The sequence below is a fragment of the Tursiops truncatus genome, chromosome 2 (genome assembly GCF_011762595.2).
Source record: "Tursiops truncatus isolate mTurTru1 chromosome 2, mTurTru1.mat.Y, whole genome shotgun sequence".
NCBI classification, from domain to species: Eukaryota; Metazoa; Chordata; class Mammalia; order Artiodactyla; family Delphinidae; genus Tursiops; species Tursiops truncatus.
The window spans coordinates 171,991,746-172,010,674 of NC_047035.1; the positions used below are offsets into that span (position 1 = coordinate 171,991,746).

Genomic DNA, 18,929 nt, shown 5'->3' on the forward strand with positions numbered 1-18,929 from the left:
AAGGAAAAAGGAAAAGGCAGTTTTAAGAACATAACAACAAAATGTTGGAAGGCTGCCGCGTTATTCGTTGTTTAAGCTAAACAGGATAACAAACTGTGACGCAATCTTAGGGAGGTTATTGCCCTTAAATTTTTTAAATTCATGTTTACTTTCTCTATATCAAGTTTCTTTCCATTCTCTTCCATCTCAACGCTACTTTTTACACTTAACCAAATTAATCCTGTCTTCTACAAGAGGCTGTATGCCAAACCCATACGCCTAAAGCTTTTAATCTGACTTCTCCAGGTGCCATAAAATAAGTTCGTTTTCTAAGGTTTTCTCAACAAAATCATCCCCCAAATTGGGGCCATTGTAATGTCTTGCTTTTCTATAAATGAAATCTCATCACAAGTAGATTATTTCTCTTGGTTTGATAAGCTATGAAGTGTAAAATAAATTCTGAATCTGTATCACCTTTAGCTGTTTACAAAAGGAAAACATGAGAAGAAAACATGGTTTGAATCTCGAGATTTTTGTAGAGCTCTGGGTGGAGATCTAGCTAGTGTCAATAATAAGGAGGAACAGCAAACAATATGGCGATTAATAACGTAAGTAGCTTTTCTATACAATACTCCTTTCTTTGACCCCTTGGGTGTTAACGATGTTGAGAAAATTCTCATATTTCCAGAATTGTTGGCTCCTTATGCTGCTTTGGATACATATATCCTATCCTGAATCCGTGGGCACTTTTTGATTTAGTTTCACTTCTAAATGCTTTAATTTTATAGATATAAATCCTGTGATGAATTGCTCTATAAACGTATAAGACACTCAGTACATATTGTTAAATGAATAAATGAATGAGTACCTTCCAATGCTTTACAGTTCTTTCAAACAGCAGCTTGTTTTCAGGATATTTACAGGTTGTACCAAAATGCACAACTGTTGCATAAAGCTTACATTTAGTCATTGAATCCCTTTACCTGTGTACTAACCAATTTATGTTTTGGGGGTCATTTTCAAATTGGATTAGGACTCATAGGTAACCAAACTTGGTTCATAAGCTACCTTTATATCTTGTATGTTGCAGAACTAGTGGAAGCTACCACGAACTGTTTTGGTTGGGACTGACATATGGAAGTCCTTCTGAGGGCTTTACTTGGAGTGATGGATCTCCTGTGAGTAATTTGACTTAACATATCATTTTCTTACTTTATCATGTATTTATTTGGGTATTAACCTTTTGGCTTACTCCAAATTTTTGGTAAGATGGGTTATTATGAGAGCTAGAGACCTTTTTCTATGCAAAATGAATGCTGCTTTAGGACCATTATTCTGCCCCTGTCCCAGGACAGTTCTCCTGTTCACCCAAGGTGGAACATGGTGGACTGGCTGAAAAAAAATTAGGAAACTCCTTCCCCTAATTGATATAAAATAATGTCTTCATTCTCTCATGCCAAGTTGGTATGCAAGTAGCTAGACTTCTTAAAAATTGAGTGTTTTATGACCTCTTGTAGACTAGGAGGTATGGAAACAACTTTCGATATTCCATTAGAAACCATTAGGCTTTGTCAGACTTCTCCATTCTCAGGAACGGGGAAGTGAGAGGCTGTGGCATGTGCTGACCATCATCACAGGAAGTGATTTTGTATACTTTCAGTTCTACTTCCTGTCCCAACCCATCAGCAACTTTTCAAGGTGCTCGGTAGGGTGGATTACTTGATGGCTCCATTGTTAACATGGATTTTATATTTAGATCTCTGGAAAATAGATCATGATGCTTATTCTAAAACCTTGTGGGCTATGATTCCACTCTGAGAACTCCGCAGAGGACCTAATCCCAGCCCTCCATTTATTTCCACTGTTCACTTTGGCGACGTTTGGTAGCTTCCTTAGTAACATTTCATAAGTCTTTTCTTTTGTAAGGAGAACTAATTATATTTCTCTCTCCTACCCCTCTAGTAAAAAGAAAGTTTCCAATATCACAATGAAATATTATCCTTTAAGAATGAGTTATAAATTGAGGAACTCCCAATACTGAGAAGTGGAACTTTTTGCCAGGTTTTACCTGTATACAAATCCCACTTTCATGGCCCTGGATCCATTCTATTTAATAAGGGGGAAAGAAAATTTTATAATACTTAATAGCATACTCTATTTGACTTCAGAAGTTTCATTTAATGAAAGCTATTTCTTTCCCAGCTGTGTTCATAAAACTTGTTTGCAAAACAAACCTATTGTGAAAAAAAACTGAAGCGATTAAGAAATGTAAACATCTTTCCTTTTGTGTTTGGTTGGTTGATTGGCATTGACTGATAAAAATGGCTAATGGTTGTAATGTAATGTTTCTAATATAGGTTTCATATGAAAATTGGGCTTATGGAGAACCTAATAATTATCAAAATGTTGAGTATTGTGGTGAGTTGAAAGGTGACCCTGGTATGTCCTGGAATGATATTAACTGTGAACATCTTAACAACTGGATTTGCCAGATACGAAAAGGTATGACGATCTGTCCTCTCCTTTATCTCAGATTGGAGAACTAACCTCCAGTGATCCCAATATCTTCCCTTTATCTGTGGAACCAAACAAACAAAATAAGGGAATTGGCAGGGGCCATCATTTCACAGGATAAGAATGAAGTCGCTGAGCACAGATAAATGTTCCAAAGGAACAGAAGATCAAAAGGCCACTCGGGAGTCCTGGACCAGAGTCACATCCTCCAAAATAATTCCCACGAGCTGCGGTTCTCGCTCAGGTCCTATAGGCATGGGAGTGGGTAGGTGTTCTACTCTGTAAGCAGAGTAATGAGGGTGCAGTTTCTGTTTGGGCATTTCCACCCTCTGACCCACGTTAGTCATCCAATAGGTGAAAGTCTCCCTCAGCCTGAATATGCTGCTTATGGATTTCTCAAGGAAATGTTCAGTCAAAGAACTGGTACCATTTTGAGGCCCCTGATGCTGTAAGACCCACCATGTTATTGATGGCCCCAAATGATCAATGCATACTTATCCGTCATGATTTGTGACTCAGAAAGTTCCACATGTCCAAGTCAGATTCTTTTCAGATAAACAGGTCCACCCTTGAACCAAAATATGTATCACTTCCTCTTCTGTGGACAGATAAATGGAACCACGTCGCCCCCTGCTGTCGGGGATCCTTGGCTACTGTTCCAGCTCCATCGCTAAAGATACTGTGTCGCTCTCCTACTGTCTGTCTGCTTATTTTCCTTACTCTGGCTTAGAGCAGTGTTTCCAGTGTTTTCAGAATGGAAGAATAAATAGTGGCCAGTTTTTCTTTAAAAGTCTCTTAGCTACCAAAGACTAATTTCCTTTTGTATTATTAGTAGCTCTGTTCTTACAGATGTTAAATTCATTAAACCCAAAGCTAAGTAACTCGAGTCCTTTTATTGGATTCCAGCAAAGTCCAAGTATTAGTAACTACTTGGAAAGAAAAATATTTTATGTAGTGTTTCATAAAACAAACATTTAGTAAGAATAAGTTTTCTTTTCTTTTTAATTTATTTTTGGCTGCGTTGGGTCTTCGTTGCTGCAGGCGAGCTTTCTCTAGCTGCAGCGAGCAAGGGCTACTCTTCGTTGCGGTGCACGGGCTTCTCATTGCAGTGGCTTCTCTTGCTGCGGAGCACGGGCTCTAGGCGCACAGACTTCAGTAGCTGTGTTGTGTGGCCTCAGTAGTTGTGGCTCACAGGCTCAGTAGTTGTGGCGCACGGGCTTAGTTGCTCCGCGGCATGTGGGATCTTCCCGGACCAGGGCTCGAACCCGTGTCCCCTGCATTGGCAGGTGGATTCTTAATCACTGTGCTACCAGGGAAGCCCCAAGAATAAGTTTTTTGAAGAAACTATATTTTGTAAATAAATAGTTCGTATTTAATGGTTTCAAATAATGAAAATTTAAGTACTTTCACAGCTCGTTATAAGATGCACCACTGCAAAACGAACATCTATTGAGTACTTTCTAAACACAAGGAACTCACATTTTACCCCATCTCTTTACGTGTGTGACTAACTCCTTTTTGCAGTTGAGAAAGTTAAGGGTAAGACATTTAACCCCCAAACTGGGATTTGAACTTAAACTTTCTGATTCCAAAACTCATGTTCTTTTCTTTCTTTTCTATGATGTTACTTTTGGGGCCTAAAAAACTGTCTTCTAATTTCTGGTGGTATTGTTGAACCTGATCTGATTAACTCTTAACTCCTAATTCTGTTTCTCTTTATTCTTCTCCCCCACAACTGATAGGAGAATTGAAGATTGGGAGGGAGGAGGAGAAAGAGAGAGCAGTTAAGTTTTTAGCTCTATTGACCCGTGAAAATAGTGAAACAAGAAGGATATGTAATAGCACAAGTTCAAGCACTGTTTATATCTAATTTTCTTTTGTTTTCCAGGACAAACACCAAAGCCTGAGCCAACCCCAGCTCCTCAAGACAGTAGGTGTTTCCTTTTTTCCTGATTTCTATATTGATAGAAATAGAAAATAGATTCATTTTTTTCCTCTTTTCTTTCTCAATGGAAAAAAAAACAAAAAACAAAACCAAAACAGACAAACAAACCAAAAACCTTACCCTAGGAAGGTGGAGAGAAGAGGTTCTTAATATCTTTGAGAATCTCATGAAAGTTTGGCTCTACTCCTCCAGACAGATACTTCCATGCACAAACATAAGGCATGTTAATATCACTTCTCAGCTTTCATGAATCAAATCCAAGGCCCTCATGTATTAGTTTCCTACGGCTGCTGTAACAAATTACCACAAGCTTGGTGGCTCAAAGCTACACACGTATATTCCCTTACAGTTCTGGAGGTCAGAGATGTGAACTCAGTTTCCCTGGGCTGAAATCAAGGGATAGGCAGGACCACGCTCCCTCCAGAGCCTCTAAGGGTGAATCTACTTCCTTGTCACAAGCTTCTAGAGCTGCATTCCTTGCATGTGTTGGTTTATGGCCCCTCCCTTTATCTTCAGAACCAGCAGTGTAGCATCTTCCTTCGTTTGTCACATCACCACCTTCTTCTGTACTCACATCTCCCTCTGTAAGGATACTGATGAATTACATTTAGGGCCCACCCAGATAATTTAGGGTAATCTCTCCATCTGAAGGTTCTTAACTTAATCATGTCTACCAAGTACGTTTTCCTGTATAGCAGTCACAGATTCCAGAGATTAAGACCTGGGCATCTTTGGGGCTTTTACTCAAACTACTATAGCACAGAATCATGGAATTCCATAGTTGGGAAAAAGCCTTCGGAGCCCTCCTGGTACCTGAATTCCTTAGTTCTTCAATTACACATTGAAGCACCCAGGTCCATCTTTTACAAGTTCTTTGTTAGATTTAAGATGAAAGTTGCTTTCTCACAGTTTCCACTCTTTGAACCTAAAACATCATGGGTGTGTGTATGTCAGTCATTCCAGCTCCTATTGGTGAATGTAACATTGGGAGTTCTTTTACCCAGTAATGATCATGGAACTTAGCTGAGAAGAAAAGTAACTATTTTTTACAGAGTTAGTGGAAAGTAGATATTTGGATTTGGGTGATTCAGTCTGTATTGGCATCAACTTCCTTCTCCTTCTGAGCTCTCAGAGCTGCAGATACCTCTGATAGCGCTACTCTGCTCTTTTTGCTTTTGTGTGGCATACATACCAGATTCTTGAATTTGTCTAAATAAAATTCATCACCTTTTTTCCACTAATTTTTCAGATCCACCAGTCACTGACGATGGGTGGGCTATTTACAAAGACTACCAGTATTATTTTAGCAAAGAGAAGGAAACCATGGACAAGGCACGAGAATTTTGCAAGAGGAATTTTGGTGATCTTGTTTCTATCCGAAGTGAAAGCGAAAAGAAGTTTCTATGGAAATATGTAAGCATATGATTAATTTAAGAATGGAACAGTGGCATGTGCTAAGCAAAGACAATGTCTACGATTGCTACCCCTTGGTGCAATTTCCAATTATGTGCTGAATTTGAACCTCCTAAGGTCAGGGGTAAAGATGTGAGTGTCAGGGCAGGGGTGCTGGGTATTGGCCATCGCAGAAGTGAATGACCTGATTGCTGGAGTATTCAGTGGAGAATCAGAGAACCCAGAAACAGTGTTTAGCCTGGGCTTTGGGAGAATCCAGACTTGATGGCTTTGAGTTCACTAATTTGATTTTCAAAGATTATCGTTCTTAACTAGTTGATATATATCAATCCTGGACCCTTTGTGTTTAGTGCAAGTTGATTATAATTTATGTCTTAATCTTAACCAGATTCTTGGTTAATAGATAGTACAGCTTGATTATTCATATAAAAGTCTTTTTTGGTTGTGCCAAAATTGTCAGCTAACAGTGAAGATATAACTGGTTTCTTTCCAAGCGTCCTTGGCTTGATCTTTCTCTTTAAAAATCTTCATGGCATCTTTATTGTTTTCCAGAAAGGAGGTAAGAGGGATAGAAGGAAAAAAATAAGTTCAACGGTAACGAAAGAATAAAAATTCATTTGATCACAAAGGTATTGGAGTGTAGCATGACTTATCTCCATCTTCGTAGATATACCGTGGTTTGAAATTCTCAGGATCTTTCCTAATATTGCACCAGTATATTTGTGGGTGGAGAAGTCTTTCCTTAGACACATAATCCCAAATGGCTACTTTGTTTTAAAGAACGTCTTTAATAGTGTCTAATGACATCTGATGTTACAGAGAATGTCTTCAGGTATTTGCTATATAAATGCAGGTTGTTATATAATGTGCATACTTTTCCTTTTATTTCTATGAAAACCATTGAATATACAACAAAGTTTCTGTCTGAATGCCTCCTTAGAAAAGCCCCCAAATAGCCTGCCTCGTTAATCTGTAGGTTTTATTTAAGAATTTGCTTATCTAAGTACAGATTGAACTACATGTAAACTTCCATGTTCTAGGTCAACAGGAATGATGCACAGCCAGCATATTTTATTGGTTTATTGATCAGCTTGGATAAAAAGTTTACGTAAGTAAATCAAAATAAAACAGCTTTGCTTAGGACAGTGCTGTGATGAGCAACAAAAAGTGATTTTCAGATTTTGGTTCTGCTGAATGAATGTAAAAAAAAATCCTGCTGGGCTCTCCATCTACAAAGCATCTTAAAAACAAAAACCAATTTTTTAAAATCCTGTTAAATATTTCAACATTATGAATCTCCAACAACTCAGACTCTGATTGGATCTTGCAAAATGTCACCTCTCTTTGTTTCAGGAGGTCATCAACTGTTAGTAAATCGTCTGCTAGGAAGATGTATTATACAGATATGAATATTGAAGCTATTTGAAAAATTATTCCCATTTGGATGGTCCTTGGTGCCTAGAACCAAAGGGGCCTTTCGTGTTGCACCTCTTCCTGCTTTCGGAGCACTGCTTTTGAAGTATTCTTTCAACTGCCTGAAATGCTTTCCCTTCAAAGGAATGACTATACTGTTTTTCATTCGGTTCAGGGACCAGCAAGAGCTGCAGGAGGGAGGAAATTAGTACATTTTGGGGGGTTTCTTTCCTTGTTCATCAGTACCCACGTTCTTCTAAGTTTGAAGAGCAAGTTTGTCTTCCTGGCTCCTGCGTAGATGTATTAACCACATATGTTCCATGTGACTGCTATTGCCGTTTTTGGCAAGAAAGACCCAAACTCACTCTCATTATTTTTAAAGATCAGAAGTGTGTGATGCTCCTTTGGACAAGCATCCGTTTTAACCATCCTCCAAATGAGAGGGTCGGATTCGGTGATCTCCTGGTGTCCTTCCAGCTCACCAATGGCCCCCGAATTTCCATAATTTATGGAAATGAGTATTGGCTCACCTACCTTAGGGGAAACCAGAGTAAACATGAAAATCAGAGAAGAGGCCCAGTGAGAAACTCTGTATTCTCCGTCTGTCTGTGGGTGGTTTTGTTTTGTGGGACTCATGCCTAAGAAGTCCTATGGGAGGATGTTTACTTCTGGTGCACTTCCAGGGTAACTGGGATCTCCATTTCTTCTCTCACATCAAGAATAAAAGTACTTCTTCCAGGGAGGGAAAAGAAAGCAGACGAGCCAGGCATCCAGTTACTACAGGAGACCTCAGTTCCCCGGGGGAGCACCCATGACCTGTGGGGGTTTCCTGCTGCTCTCTCTAGAAACCTCTCTTCTCTTTGCTTCGGATGCTGTGCTGTCTTCATCTTGATTGACTTGCCTGTTCCCACCACTAGGCTGTAGCCAACTCTTCTGATTGGATTTTTGCTGAACGGCTGAATTTTCTTTTCCAGTTGGATGGACGGAAGCAAAGTGGATTATGTGGCTTGGGCCACAGGGGAACCCAATTTTGCAAATGATGATGAAAACTGTGTCACCATGTATTCAAATTCAGGTAGATAAGATCACAATCTTCTTGAATCTGCCTTGTGGTGTGACGTGTCATTTGCTACGTCCTTAGGCTAAAAGTAGCAAGTTGTGTGCTTAAATCAGACAAGAAAAGGAGAGAGAATCAAGGAGAATTCTGATTTTAGCAACATAACTGTTCAGTTTGTAAGGAGAATGGATGCTTAACATTTACTCTAATTAAATGATACAATCTGCTCACTTCTCATTTTATGAAACATGTTTTCATGTTCTGAATGAGGAAAGTATCCAGAATGTTTATCTATCTCCTTTATGTCTTTATCTGTAAAATGGGAATAATAACAGAATGTATCAGTTGTTGAGAAGATTGAGATAATACATCTAAAACACTAAGCAAATGCTTTGTATATAAAGTTTATTAGATTATTATTATTAGCAATTACTGGCTATTTAGATAATAACCTGCAACATCTAGTATGTGCTTTGCTCATAGTAAACTCTCTATAAAGTTGAACTATTACTGGTTTAAGTGAAAGCGCAAAAGGGTATCACATAGATCTTTCTTCTCTCTTGTGTAAAAATGATGTTTGTAGCATAAACCATTTTTGAGAATCCTTATAAAATATAAACACATTTTTAAAATTTATTTATTTTTTGGGGGGGTAAGCTTTTTATTATCTTTTTTTCCCCTGTTGGTTATTTATTTTAAATGCAGCAGTGTATACATGTCAATACCAAACTCCCTAACTATCCCCCTCCCCCTTCCCCCCCCGCCCCGGTAACCGTAAGTTCATTTTCTAAGTCTGTGAGTCCATCTCTGTTTTGTAAATAAGTTCGTTTGTATCATTTTTTTTTTAGATTCTGCATATAAGCAGTATCATATGATATTTCTCTTTCTCTCCCGGACTTATTTTACTCAGTTTGACAGTCTCTAGGTCCACCCAGGTTGCTGCAAATGGCATTATTTTATTCTTTTTCATGGCTGAGCAATATTCCATTGTATACATGTACCACAACTCCTTTATCCATTCCTCTGTTGATGGACATTTCGGTTGCTTCCATGTCTTGGCTATTATAAACTAAACACATTTTAAAAAGTGTTTTTAACTCCTATATATAAAATAGATAAACCACAAGGACCTACTGTATGGCACAGAAAACTGTATTCAATATCTTGTAATAACCTATAATGGAAAAGAATTTGATATATATAACTGAGTCACTGTGCTTTACACCCAAAACTAACACAACATTGTAAATCAACTGTACTTCAATACAAAGGTGTTTTTTTTAAAAAAAGTGTTTTTAAAAAAGTTTTTTTAAAAACACTGTTTTTAAGCATGTAAATCTAATTTAACTATTCTGTTCTTTGTCAGGGTTCTGGAATGACATTAACTGTGGTTCTCCAAATGCCTTCATTTGTCAACGCCATAACAGTAGTATCAATGCCACGGCTCTCCCTACCACACCCTCGGTCCCAGGAGGTTGTAAGGAAGGTTGGAATTTTTATAATTACAAGGTACTAAGAAAACTTAGTTGTAGTCACGTCACTGACTAGTGTGGAGAGTAGCAATGCAAATCTTTCAGCTTCCAGTTAATGTTTGCTTGGCTCATCACTTTAAAAATTTTAGGCAAGAACATGTGGAAATTCCATGTTAAATTCTCTGTGGGAATTGATAGTAGACTTGATGGTATTACCCAAATAGTCGTGCCCTTTGTCCCAAGAGAGAAAAAACTTTGCAAAGAAAGCTGATGGGTAATAAAACTAACAATTTTTTTTTCTTTTTTTTTTTTTTTTTTTTTTTTTTTTGCGGTATGCGGGCCTCTCACTGTTGTGGCCTCTCCCGCTGCGGAGCACAGGCTCCGGACGCGCAGGCTCAGCGGCCATGGCTCACGGGCCCAGCCGCTCCGCGGCATGTGGGATCTTCCCGGGCCGGGACACGAACCCACGTCCCCTGCATCGGCAGGCGGACTCCCAACCACTGCGCCACCAGGGAAGCCCTAAAACTAACAATTTTTTGCATTTCTATTTAGTTGTGAGCAAATGTATATTTAGCTCTAATCTTCATGGATCATTTTGATTTCTTTAGAGCAAATACTGTTATCTTTATCTAATCCCTATGATTTTTTTCTCCTTCCATCCGAGTGTTTCAAAATCTTTGGATTTGTTGAAGAAGAAAGAAAAAATTGGCAAGAGGCACGAAAAGCTTGCATAGGATTTGGAGGAAATCTGGTGTCCATACACAATGAAAAAGAGCAAGGTGTGTGGGCCGTTTTACAGTCGATGATGAACATAAATATGTAACTTTTTCCCTTAAAATGGTAGAATGTTGCTTATAGTAAATGAATTTTTGGTGTTCCAGAGTAAAGACTAGGAAGGGAAAACAAGCACATGTTGGGAGCTATTTTATTAGCTGTAGGCCTTATGCTGAGCGTTTTACATGTAAGTTGCCTTTCCATTTCCCTAACAAGTCTATGAAGCAGGAATCATTAGTCCCTTGTGAATGAGGAAATGTGCTCAGGGAGCCTTAGATCAGGGAGCTTACAGGGCAAGGGGTAGGACTGGGAATCAAACTGGGTCTTCCAGCTTCAATTCCATCTGTTTCTGCCAAACCAGTTTTTTCACCAAAGAGTCAAAGAAGAAGAGTAGTTCCAGGAATAAAATTAGAAATTGCTCATTTTCCATTTACTGCTCTTCTAGTCACTTGATATAGAATTTATAATGCAATAAAACTAATTTTTCAATATGAACTTTGAACAAATTGAGAAAAAAAATTTGATAAAACGTAAGGATAAGCCAGAGCTTTGAAGAACAGGATGAAGAAACACACCACTTACATACAGCAGATTGTAAAATTCATTATACTGTGGTCAAGAGAAAGGTACTTGACCCCTTTCACATGGTCTTTTTGGGGCCACCTTACTGGAAGTAGATATTAGGTTAAATTAGTTACTTTAAAAATGATGGTGACCAACTGCGGGCCTTTCAGATGACAGCAGCTAAACTGATGAAGGTTTGGAAACCACAGCCAGCAGCGAGTGAGGACGGTTTGAAAGACACTAGGTTTCACAGCCTGGAAAAGAGGATGTGAACTTTGAAGGATCGTCCCACTAAAGAAGGAAGACTTAGAACCCATGAGTGGCAGTTACAGGGAAACAAACGTAGGCTCAAAATTAGGAGGTTATTCTAACAATTAGAACGAATTGGATGGGATGCTTCGTGAGTTCTTGTAAAGGGCTGTGAAAATGCTTTTGTTGGAAGGTACTGAAATGGGTGCTGCAGAGTCACATGTGTTGACTGGTATGTAGCATGGAAGATGCCCAATGCATATTTGTTGTGTGTAGGAATTTAGGAGCTGTCGTTGGGGAAAGATGTAGACTGGATGATTTCTAAGTTCCCGTTTGGTTCAGAGGTTCTTTGACTTCCAAAATCATTTATTGGAAAAAATGATATACCTCAAAAAAGATAAGAAAGAAGAGAGACCTTGGAACGCTGTGTGGCGCTCTCCTATGTGTTAGTTTCACTCCATAAATGCTACCATGTGCTTTCTTGGAACACATTCTTCAGTAAATCAACCAGGCTTTCACTGAGAACCTTTGACAAGTTCAGCAGCTTGCCAGACACTGAAAGAAAAGTGTCAAACCATAGCACACAATAAAAAAAATTCAGGAATATAACACTCACATTTCTCTGACTGGTCTACCACATTCTGGGCTTAGCTACCCAGCAGAGAAACACAATAATTGATTCCCTCTCTTAACCACAAAGAGCTGATTCTTGCCATAACAAAATTAGAACCTGGGTCATAGAGATGTGCAGAAGGGAACAATTTTCAGATAAACTAACATTATTCCTGGCAACACAGGCACACGCTGTTGAATTCTTTTTGTGGTTCTTGGCAGAAAACAAGTCAGTGTAGAAATATTGGCAGGTAGAGCTTTTCCACGTTTCATTTCAAGTTGGGGATAAGGCAAGAGTTATGATCTTATTTAGGAAATAAAAAAAACCAAAGTAAATATCTACCCATGCTCTCTTCTTTCTGAAAAATATTACAAGAAATTTCTTTTCTTTTTTTTTTTTTACTTTGAGTTAATAGAGAAATAAGCAAATCTCTGAGCAGTGTCGTGGCGTCTGTTACTCTGCTGAAGAGTAAGCCTGTAGCAATGACCCTTCTGTGGAACTGTTTGTTCATGAATAAACAGATGATCTCTGTGGCCTTCTTTCTACTTTACATTTTCTATTAGTAACCCAAGTGCTTAGTCATTTGGTTTCCTATTTGCATTCAGGAGTCATGTTTAAGCAGAGTTTGGAAATTGTCCCGTAGAGTCCGTGCTCATTTACTCGGTCCCATCTAGTGGCCTTGGTGTCCACAGCTCCTGGCAGGTGAGGTTGCCGGCCTCAGAAGGCAGCTGCCATGGTGTGGCAGGCATGGGGATGGGCTGCTGGAGAAGGGATGGGGAACATGTATATTTAAGCCTCTTAGAGTTTCTGGATACTTGCCACCATCCTGTCTGCCACAGAATTGATAAAGAAGCAAGAGGCCATATTTGTCCTGCTTTCTCTGAATTTCTCTCCCAGTGATGTGAGCACTTAGCACCGGGATGCCCCCTGGGTCCAAGCATGCGCAGTGGGTGTGGATGGCTGCTGACCCCTTAGGAACTGGCTGTCCTGGAGGAGTTCCATTTGGGTAGCTCTTTCGGTTTGTCAGTCCAAGGTGGTGATCATTTGACAGCCTAATGCTTTTTCGTTTTGACAAATAGTTTCTATTTTCAGAACTTTTTAAGGTTAAGAGCTCTCTTTGGCCCCTAGTTATTATTATGTTGGCCAAAAAGTTCGTTCGGGTTTTTCCATAACATCCTTTTTTTTTTTTAATCTCCATGCCTTTTTTTTAAAAAAAAAAAAATCTTTATTGCAGTATAATTGCTTTACAATGGTGTGTTAGTTTCTGCTGCATAACAAAGTAAATCAGTTATACATATACATATGTTCCCATATCTCTTCCCTCTTGCATCTCCCTCCCTCCCACCCTCCCTATCCCACCTTCTAGGTGGTCACAAAGCACCGAGCTGATCTCCCTGTGCTATGCGGCTGCTTCCCACTAGCTATCTATTTTACGTTTGGTAGTGTATATATGTCCATGCCGCTCTCTCACTTTGTCACAGCTTACCCTTCCTCCTCCCCATATCGTCAAGTCCATTCTTTAGTAGCTCTGTGTCTTTATTGCTGTCTTACCCCTAGGTTCTTCATGACATTTTTTTTCTTAGATTCCATATATATGTGTTAGCATATGGTATTTGTCTTTCTCTTTCTGACTCACTTCACTCTGTATGACAGACCCTAGGTCCATCCACCTCGCTACAGATAATTCAATTTTGTTTCTTTTTATGGCTGAGTAATATTCCATTGTATATATGTGCCACATCTTTTTTTTTTACTTTTTTATTTTATTTATTTATTTATTTTTAAATTTTATTTATTTATTTATTTATGGATGTGTTGGGTCTTCGTTTCTTTTTTTTTTTTTTACATCTTTATTGGAGTATAATTGCTTTACAATGGTGTGTTAGTTTCTGCTTTATAACAAAGTGAATCAGTTATACATATACATTTGTTCCTGTATCTCTTCCATCTTGTGTCTCCCTCCCTCCCACCCTCCCCATCCCACCCCTCCAGGTGATCACAAAGCACCGAGCTGATCTCCCTGTGCTATGCGGCTGCTTCCCACTAGCCATCTACTTTACGTTTGGTAGTGTATATATGTCCATGCCTCTCTCTCACTTCGTCCCACCTCACCCTTCCCCCTCCCCATATCCTCAAGTCCATTCTCTGGTAGGTCTGTGTCTTTATTCCCGTCTTACCCCTAGGTTCTTCATGACCTTTTTTTTTCTTAGATTCCATATATATGTATTAGCATACGGTATTTGTCTTTCTTTTTCTGACTTACTTCACTCTGTATGACAGACTCTAGGTCCATCCACCTCACTACAAATATCTCAATTTCGTTTCTTTTTATGGCTGAGTAATATTCCATTGTATATATGTGCCACATCTTCTTTATGCATTCATCCGATGATGGGCACTTAGGTTGCTTCCATGTCCTGGCTATTGTAAATAGAGCTGCAATGAACATTTTGGTACATGACTCTTTTTGAATTATGGTTTTCTCAGGGTATATGCCCAGTAGTGGGATTGCTGGGTCGTATGGTAGTTCTATTTTTAGTTTTTTAAGGGACCTCCATACTGTTCTCCATAGTGACTGTATCAATTTACATTCCCATCAACAGTGCAAGAGGGTTCCCTTTTCTCCACACCCTCTCCAGCATTTATTGTTTCTAGATTTTTTGATGATGGCCATTCTGACTGGTGTGAGATGATATCTCATTGTAGTTTTGATTTGCATTTTTCTAATGATTAATGATGTTGAGCATTCTTTCATGGGTTTGTTGGCAATCTGTATATCTTCTTTGGAGAAATGTCTATTTAGGTCTTCTGCCCACTTTTGGATTGGGTTGTTTGTTTTTTTTGATATTGAGCTGCATGAGCTGCTTGTATATTTTGGAAATTAATCCTTTGTCAGTTGCTTCATTTGCAAATATTTTCTCCCATTCTGAGGGTTGTCTTTTGGTCTTGTTTATGGTTTCCTTTGCTGTGCAAAAGCTTTGAAGTTTCATTAGGTCCCATTTGTTTATTTTTGTTTTTATTTCCATTCTTCTAGGAGGTAGGTCAAAAAGGATCTTGCTGTGATTTATGTCATAGAGTGTCCTGCCTATGTTTTCCTCTAAGAGTTTGATAGCGTCTGGCCTTACATTTAGGTCTTTAATCCATTTTAGAAGAACCCGAGCGAACTTTTTGGTCAACCCAGTATAATCAGGTTATCTTATTTATAGAAACAGGACACGTGCTAACTAGTACAGGATGACCATGCGTGAATTAGAAAAATGTACCTCTTCGTACAGGACGGTAGGCAGCCATAACCCCGATCTGGGTGTACAAAACGGAGGGTGGGGCATAGGGTGGATTTCAGCCTCCCCGGCCCCAGCGCCCCAGGGTCCTTGGGTAGGGCACAACCTATACAACTCTCTGCAGTGACCCAGATGAAACCTAGACTTTTCTTACGAGAAACAAAGTCCAAAGTTGACGTGATAACATGCTGCTCAGGTTAGAATGTGTTTGTTTTCATGGTAAGTGCTTTTAAATGATAATAAAGACATTGATCACATGCTCGGTATTTATAAATTAATGTATTCTGAGTATTTTTGATATTGGAGTCTTTCCCCTCAAAGTTCACAATGATCTTGTGAAACTGTCTTTCAGCATTCCTTACGTATCATATGAAAAACTCCACTTTTCACACCTGGACTGGGCTGAATGATGTCAATTCAGAGCACACGTTCCTTTGGACGGATGGCCGAGGAGTGCTTTACACAAACTGGGGGAAAGGTTACCCTGGTGGGAGAAGGAGTAGTCTTTCTTATGAAGATGTAAATATCGCTTTCCGTCACCTCTCCATACACTGTCGGTTTGCTTCAGGTCGACGTATTAGTGGTTAATCTGTGAAAAATTCTGCCAGAGTACTCTTTGATCCGATTCATTCTTGCACATTTTAACTGTTTCAGACTGAGCCAGCCTTGAAGGAAGGGGTATACATTCAGTTAAGAACTCTTCATCTTTGGTTGGGGGCGGGAGGACATAGACGGTGATGGTAGCAAGAATAGGGAAAGCCAGCTCCAGTATGGGCCCAGGCTGCCGTCAGCATGTACGCTTGAACCCAGAGTTAGCAATGTTCTTTGCATCAGCTACCCCTAAACTCTTGAAAGTGTTGTAGTATTTGGGGTGTAGTTCTGCAAGCTCCTACTGCTTCTGAAGTTATCATCGTCGTCGTCATCATCATGATTGAGCTACTGTTTGCAGAGTGTTAACTATGTGTCACACACTCTGCTAAGTGTATTAACCTAAGACACAGACGATTGCTTCTTTTTTAAAAAAATTAAAAAATTTTTTTAAATTATTTATTTTTTAACATCCTTATTGGAGTATAATTGCTTTACAAGGGTGTGTTAGTTTCTGCTGCATAACAAAGTGAATCAGCTATACATATACATACATTCCCATATCCCCTCCCTCTTGCGTCTCCCTCCCACCCTCCCTATCCCACCCCTCTAGGTGGTCCCAAAGCACCTAGCTGGTCTCCCTGTGCTATGCGGCTGCTTCCCACTAGCTATCTGTTTTACGTTTGGTAGTGTATATATGTCAGTGCCATTCTCTCACTTCGTCCCAGCTTACCCTTCCCCCTCCCAATATCCTCAAGTCCATTCTCTACGTCTGTCTTTATTCCTGTCCTGCCCCTAGGTTCTTCATGACCATTTCTTTTTTTTAGATTCCATATATATGTGTTAGCATAGTGTATTTGTCTTTCTTTTTCTGACTTACTTCACTCTGTATGACAGACTCTAGGTCCATCCACCTCACTACATATAGATCAATTATATTTCTTTTTCTGGCTGAATAATATTCCATTGTATATATGTGCCACATCTTCTTTATCCATTCATCTGTTGATGGACACTTAGGTTGCTTCCATGTCCTGGCTGTTGTAAATAGAGCCTCAATGAACATTGTGGTACATGACAATTGCTTCTTTATTTCCCTGTTTTTAATCTTACATCATTGAAGCTGACTAATCAGTGTTAAACACCATACTAGGCATTGTGGAATCCATGAAGGCACATAAGATTTTATTCTACCTTGAAGAAGCTTACACCTAAGCTAGACCCCAAGTCTTCTACAAGAAAGACGAGAGGAACAAAATGAAAGTGTGTAATGAGAAGATCAGCTATAAAGCATGATAGTAGTTAGGAGGAAGGAAACTTACCGTGGGACGTAGTGATCTAATCAGGCAGCACATATCTGTGGAGCTCTTCATTTGATGGAAAGAAGGCATGTGAAGAAGAATGTGGGTCTTCTTCCCAAGAAGTTTAAAACATCATGATTAGGGAATCATGGCAAGAGGCTGGAGAAGGTTGTGTTAAGTGGGAAAGGTGAATAAAGTCTTTAAGAAAAAGGCACAAGATGGGTTTGGGCGGAAGTAAAGAGTTTTAAATATAGTAGGAGTGTCATGCAGAAAAGAAATAGGCATCAACTTTAGAACGTGGAAAGCAGAATTCAGAGAAATTTAGATGCCCTGGGAAAGAGTTTGGACTTTGTCAGATAGGCAGCAAAAAAAAAAAAAAAAAAAAAAAGGTTTTTTGCAGAAAAACAATCTCATCAAGATGGCATCTTTATGATAATTAATTTGGTAGCTCCGTGTAGGGTAGATATATTCTGGTTGTGGGTAAGTGACTTTCGGGGGAGAAATTCTTTCAATCCTTATTACGTAAATGAGGGCTGAAAAGTAGACTGGAGTGAGATAGGGTTTGCTTAGAAAGATTTCCTGGATGAGTGGTAAATTTCATTTAAAAAAATTCAATGTTGCACAAGTTTTTTGTTTTTAGAACATAATGAAAAGGAGAAACAACAGAAACAAACAAAATCTGTAAACTCACCTTCCAGGAAAAAAACAACAACACTGTTTTGTTGGTTTTATTCCTAGATTTTTTTCTTAGTGTGTGTAAAAATATAAAGTTTGTATTCCACAAAACTGGAATCAAAACACATATATTGTGTTGTTACAATTTCAGGACTTATAAAATGAAGAGGATTAAATATAGTTTGATAAAGAGAGTGGGAGAGAAATGTTCACTTGCATTGTGTAGTGGAAACATCCTTGTTCTGTGTAGGTTTCCTGGTTTAGAGCAGAGATGCTGAGCCAGGATAATGAAAGATAAGAATAGCTAAGAAGGGGGATGGGAATGAGCAGAGGATCTTTGAAATGTACGGTTAGGGGTTCCTGATAGTTGAGGCTCATGGGATAATGAGGCTGGAGGCTGAGAAGATGTCTCTGGCCCTGGTGAAAGCTGTGGTAGCTTTCAGGGAATTAATGAGATTTCTGACAGCAGCGTTTCTCAGAACCAGCTCCAAAGTTTATCCAACTCTGCTTAATTTTCAATTAAAATAGCAAGGGTTCAGTGAGGGATCTGCGTGAAAATTGGCCAGTAGCATGGAAAGTAGGGATGAATTAAACATGCTGTAGATGAATTAGGACTATCCTTAAAGTTGGAGTTTAGGGATAAAGGATTTTTTTTTTTTTTTTTGCTTATTAATGAATTGGTTTAAATAATTATCCATCCACATTTGGCTTTTTTTTTTTCTTCTCCATGAATATACAGGCTGACTGTGTTCTTATTATCGGAGGGAAGTCAAGGGACGCAGGAAAATGGATGGATGACACCTGTGACAGTAAGCGAGGTTATATATGCCGAACACCTCCTGGTAAGTCCTACCGGACCACGCTGGGCTGGAAGGGGTGGGGTTTTTCCATACTTTTTAAAAAGTGACATTCTTCTCAATTTTGCTGTGCGCCTTAAACTGCTCTAAAAAAATTAAGTTTTGTTTTAAAAAAGTGACCCTTCCCTTGCACATCAACACGTTGTTTTTTAAAAATTTTTTTCATTAAATAATTAAAAATTTTTTTTTGGCCGTGCCGTGTGGCATGTGGAATATTAGTTCCCCGACGAAGGA

The 18,929-nt window shown here is 39.0% G+C and overlaps 1 protein-coding gene across 1 annotated transcript in view; it reads left to right on the top strand.

Moving 5' to 3' along the window:
- The window catches only part of MRC1 (mannose receptor C-type 1), a 97,476-nt gene that overhangs the window by 56,945 nt on the left and 21,602 nt on the right, over positions 1-18,929 (top strand). Inside the window, exons 13-23 of the mRNA XM_019933519.3 lie at positions 460-587; positions 1,070-1,157; positions 2,337-2,481; positions 4,382-4,423; positions 5,688-5,851; positions 6,892-6,959; positions 8,239-8,339; positions 9,688-9,830; positions 10,458-10,572; positions 15,627-15,793; positions 18,578-18,680. Coding sequence (XP_019789078.2) covers positions 460-587; positions 1,070-1,157; positions 2,337-2,481; positions 4,382-4,423; positions 5,688-5,851; positions 6,892-6,959; positions 8,239-8,339; positions 9,688-9,830; positions 10,458-10,572; positions 15,627-15,793; positions 18,578-18,680 — 1,264 coding nt within the window. The remainder of the gene's footprint in view (positions 1-459; positions 588-1,069; positions 1,158-2,336; positions 2,482-4,381; positions 4,424-5,687; positions 5,852-6,891; positions 6,960-8,238; positions 8,340-9,687; positions 9,831-10,457; positions 10,573-15,626; positions 15,794-18,577; positions 18,681-18,929) is intronic.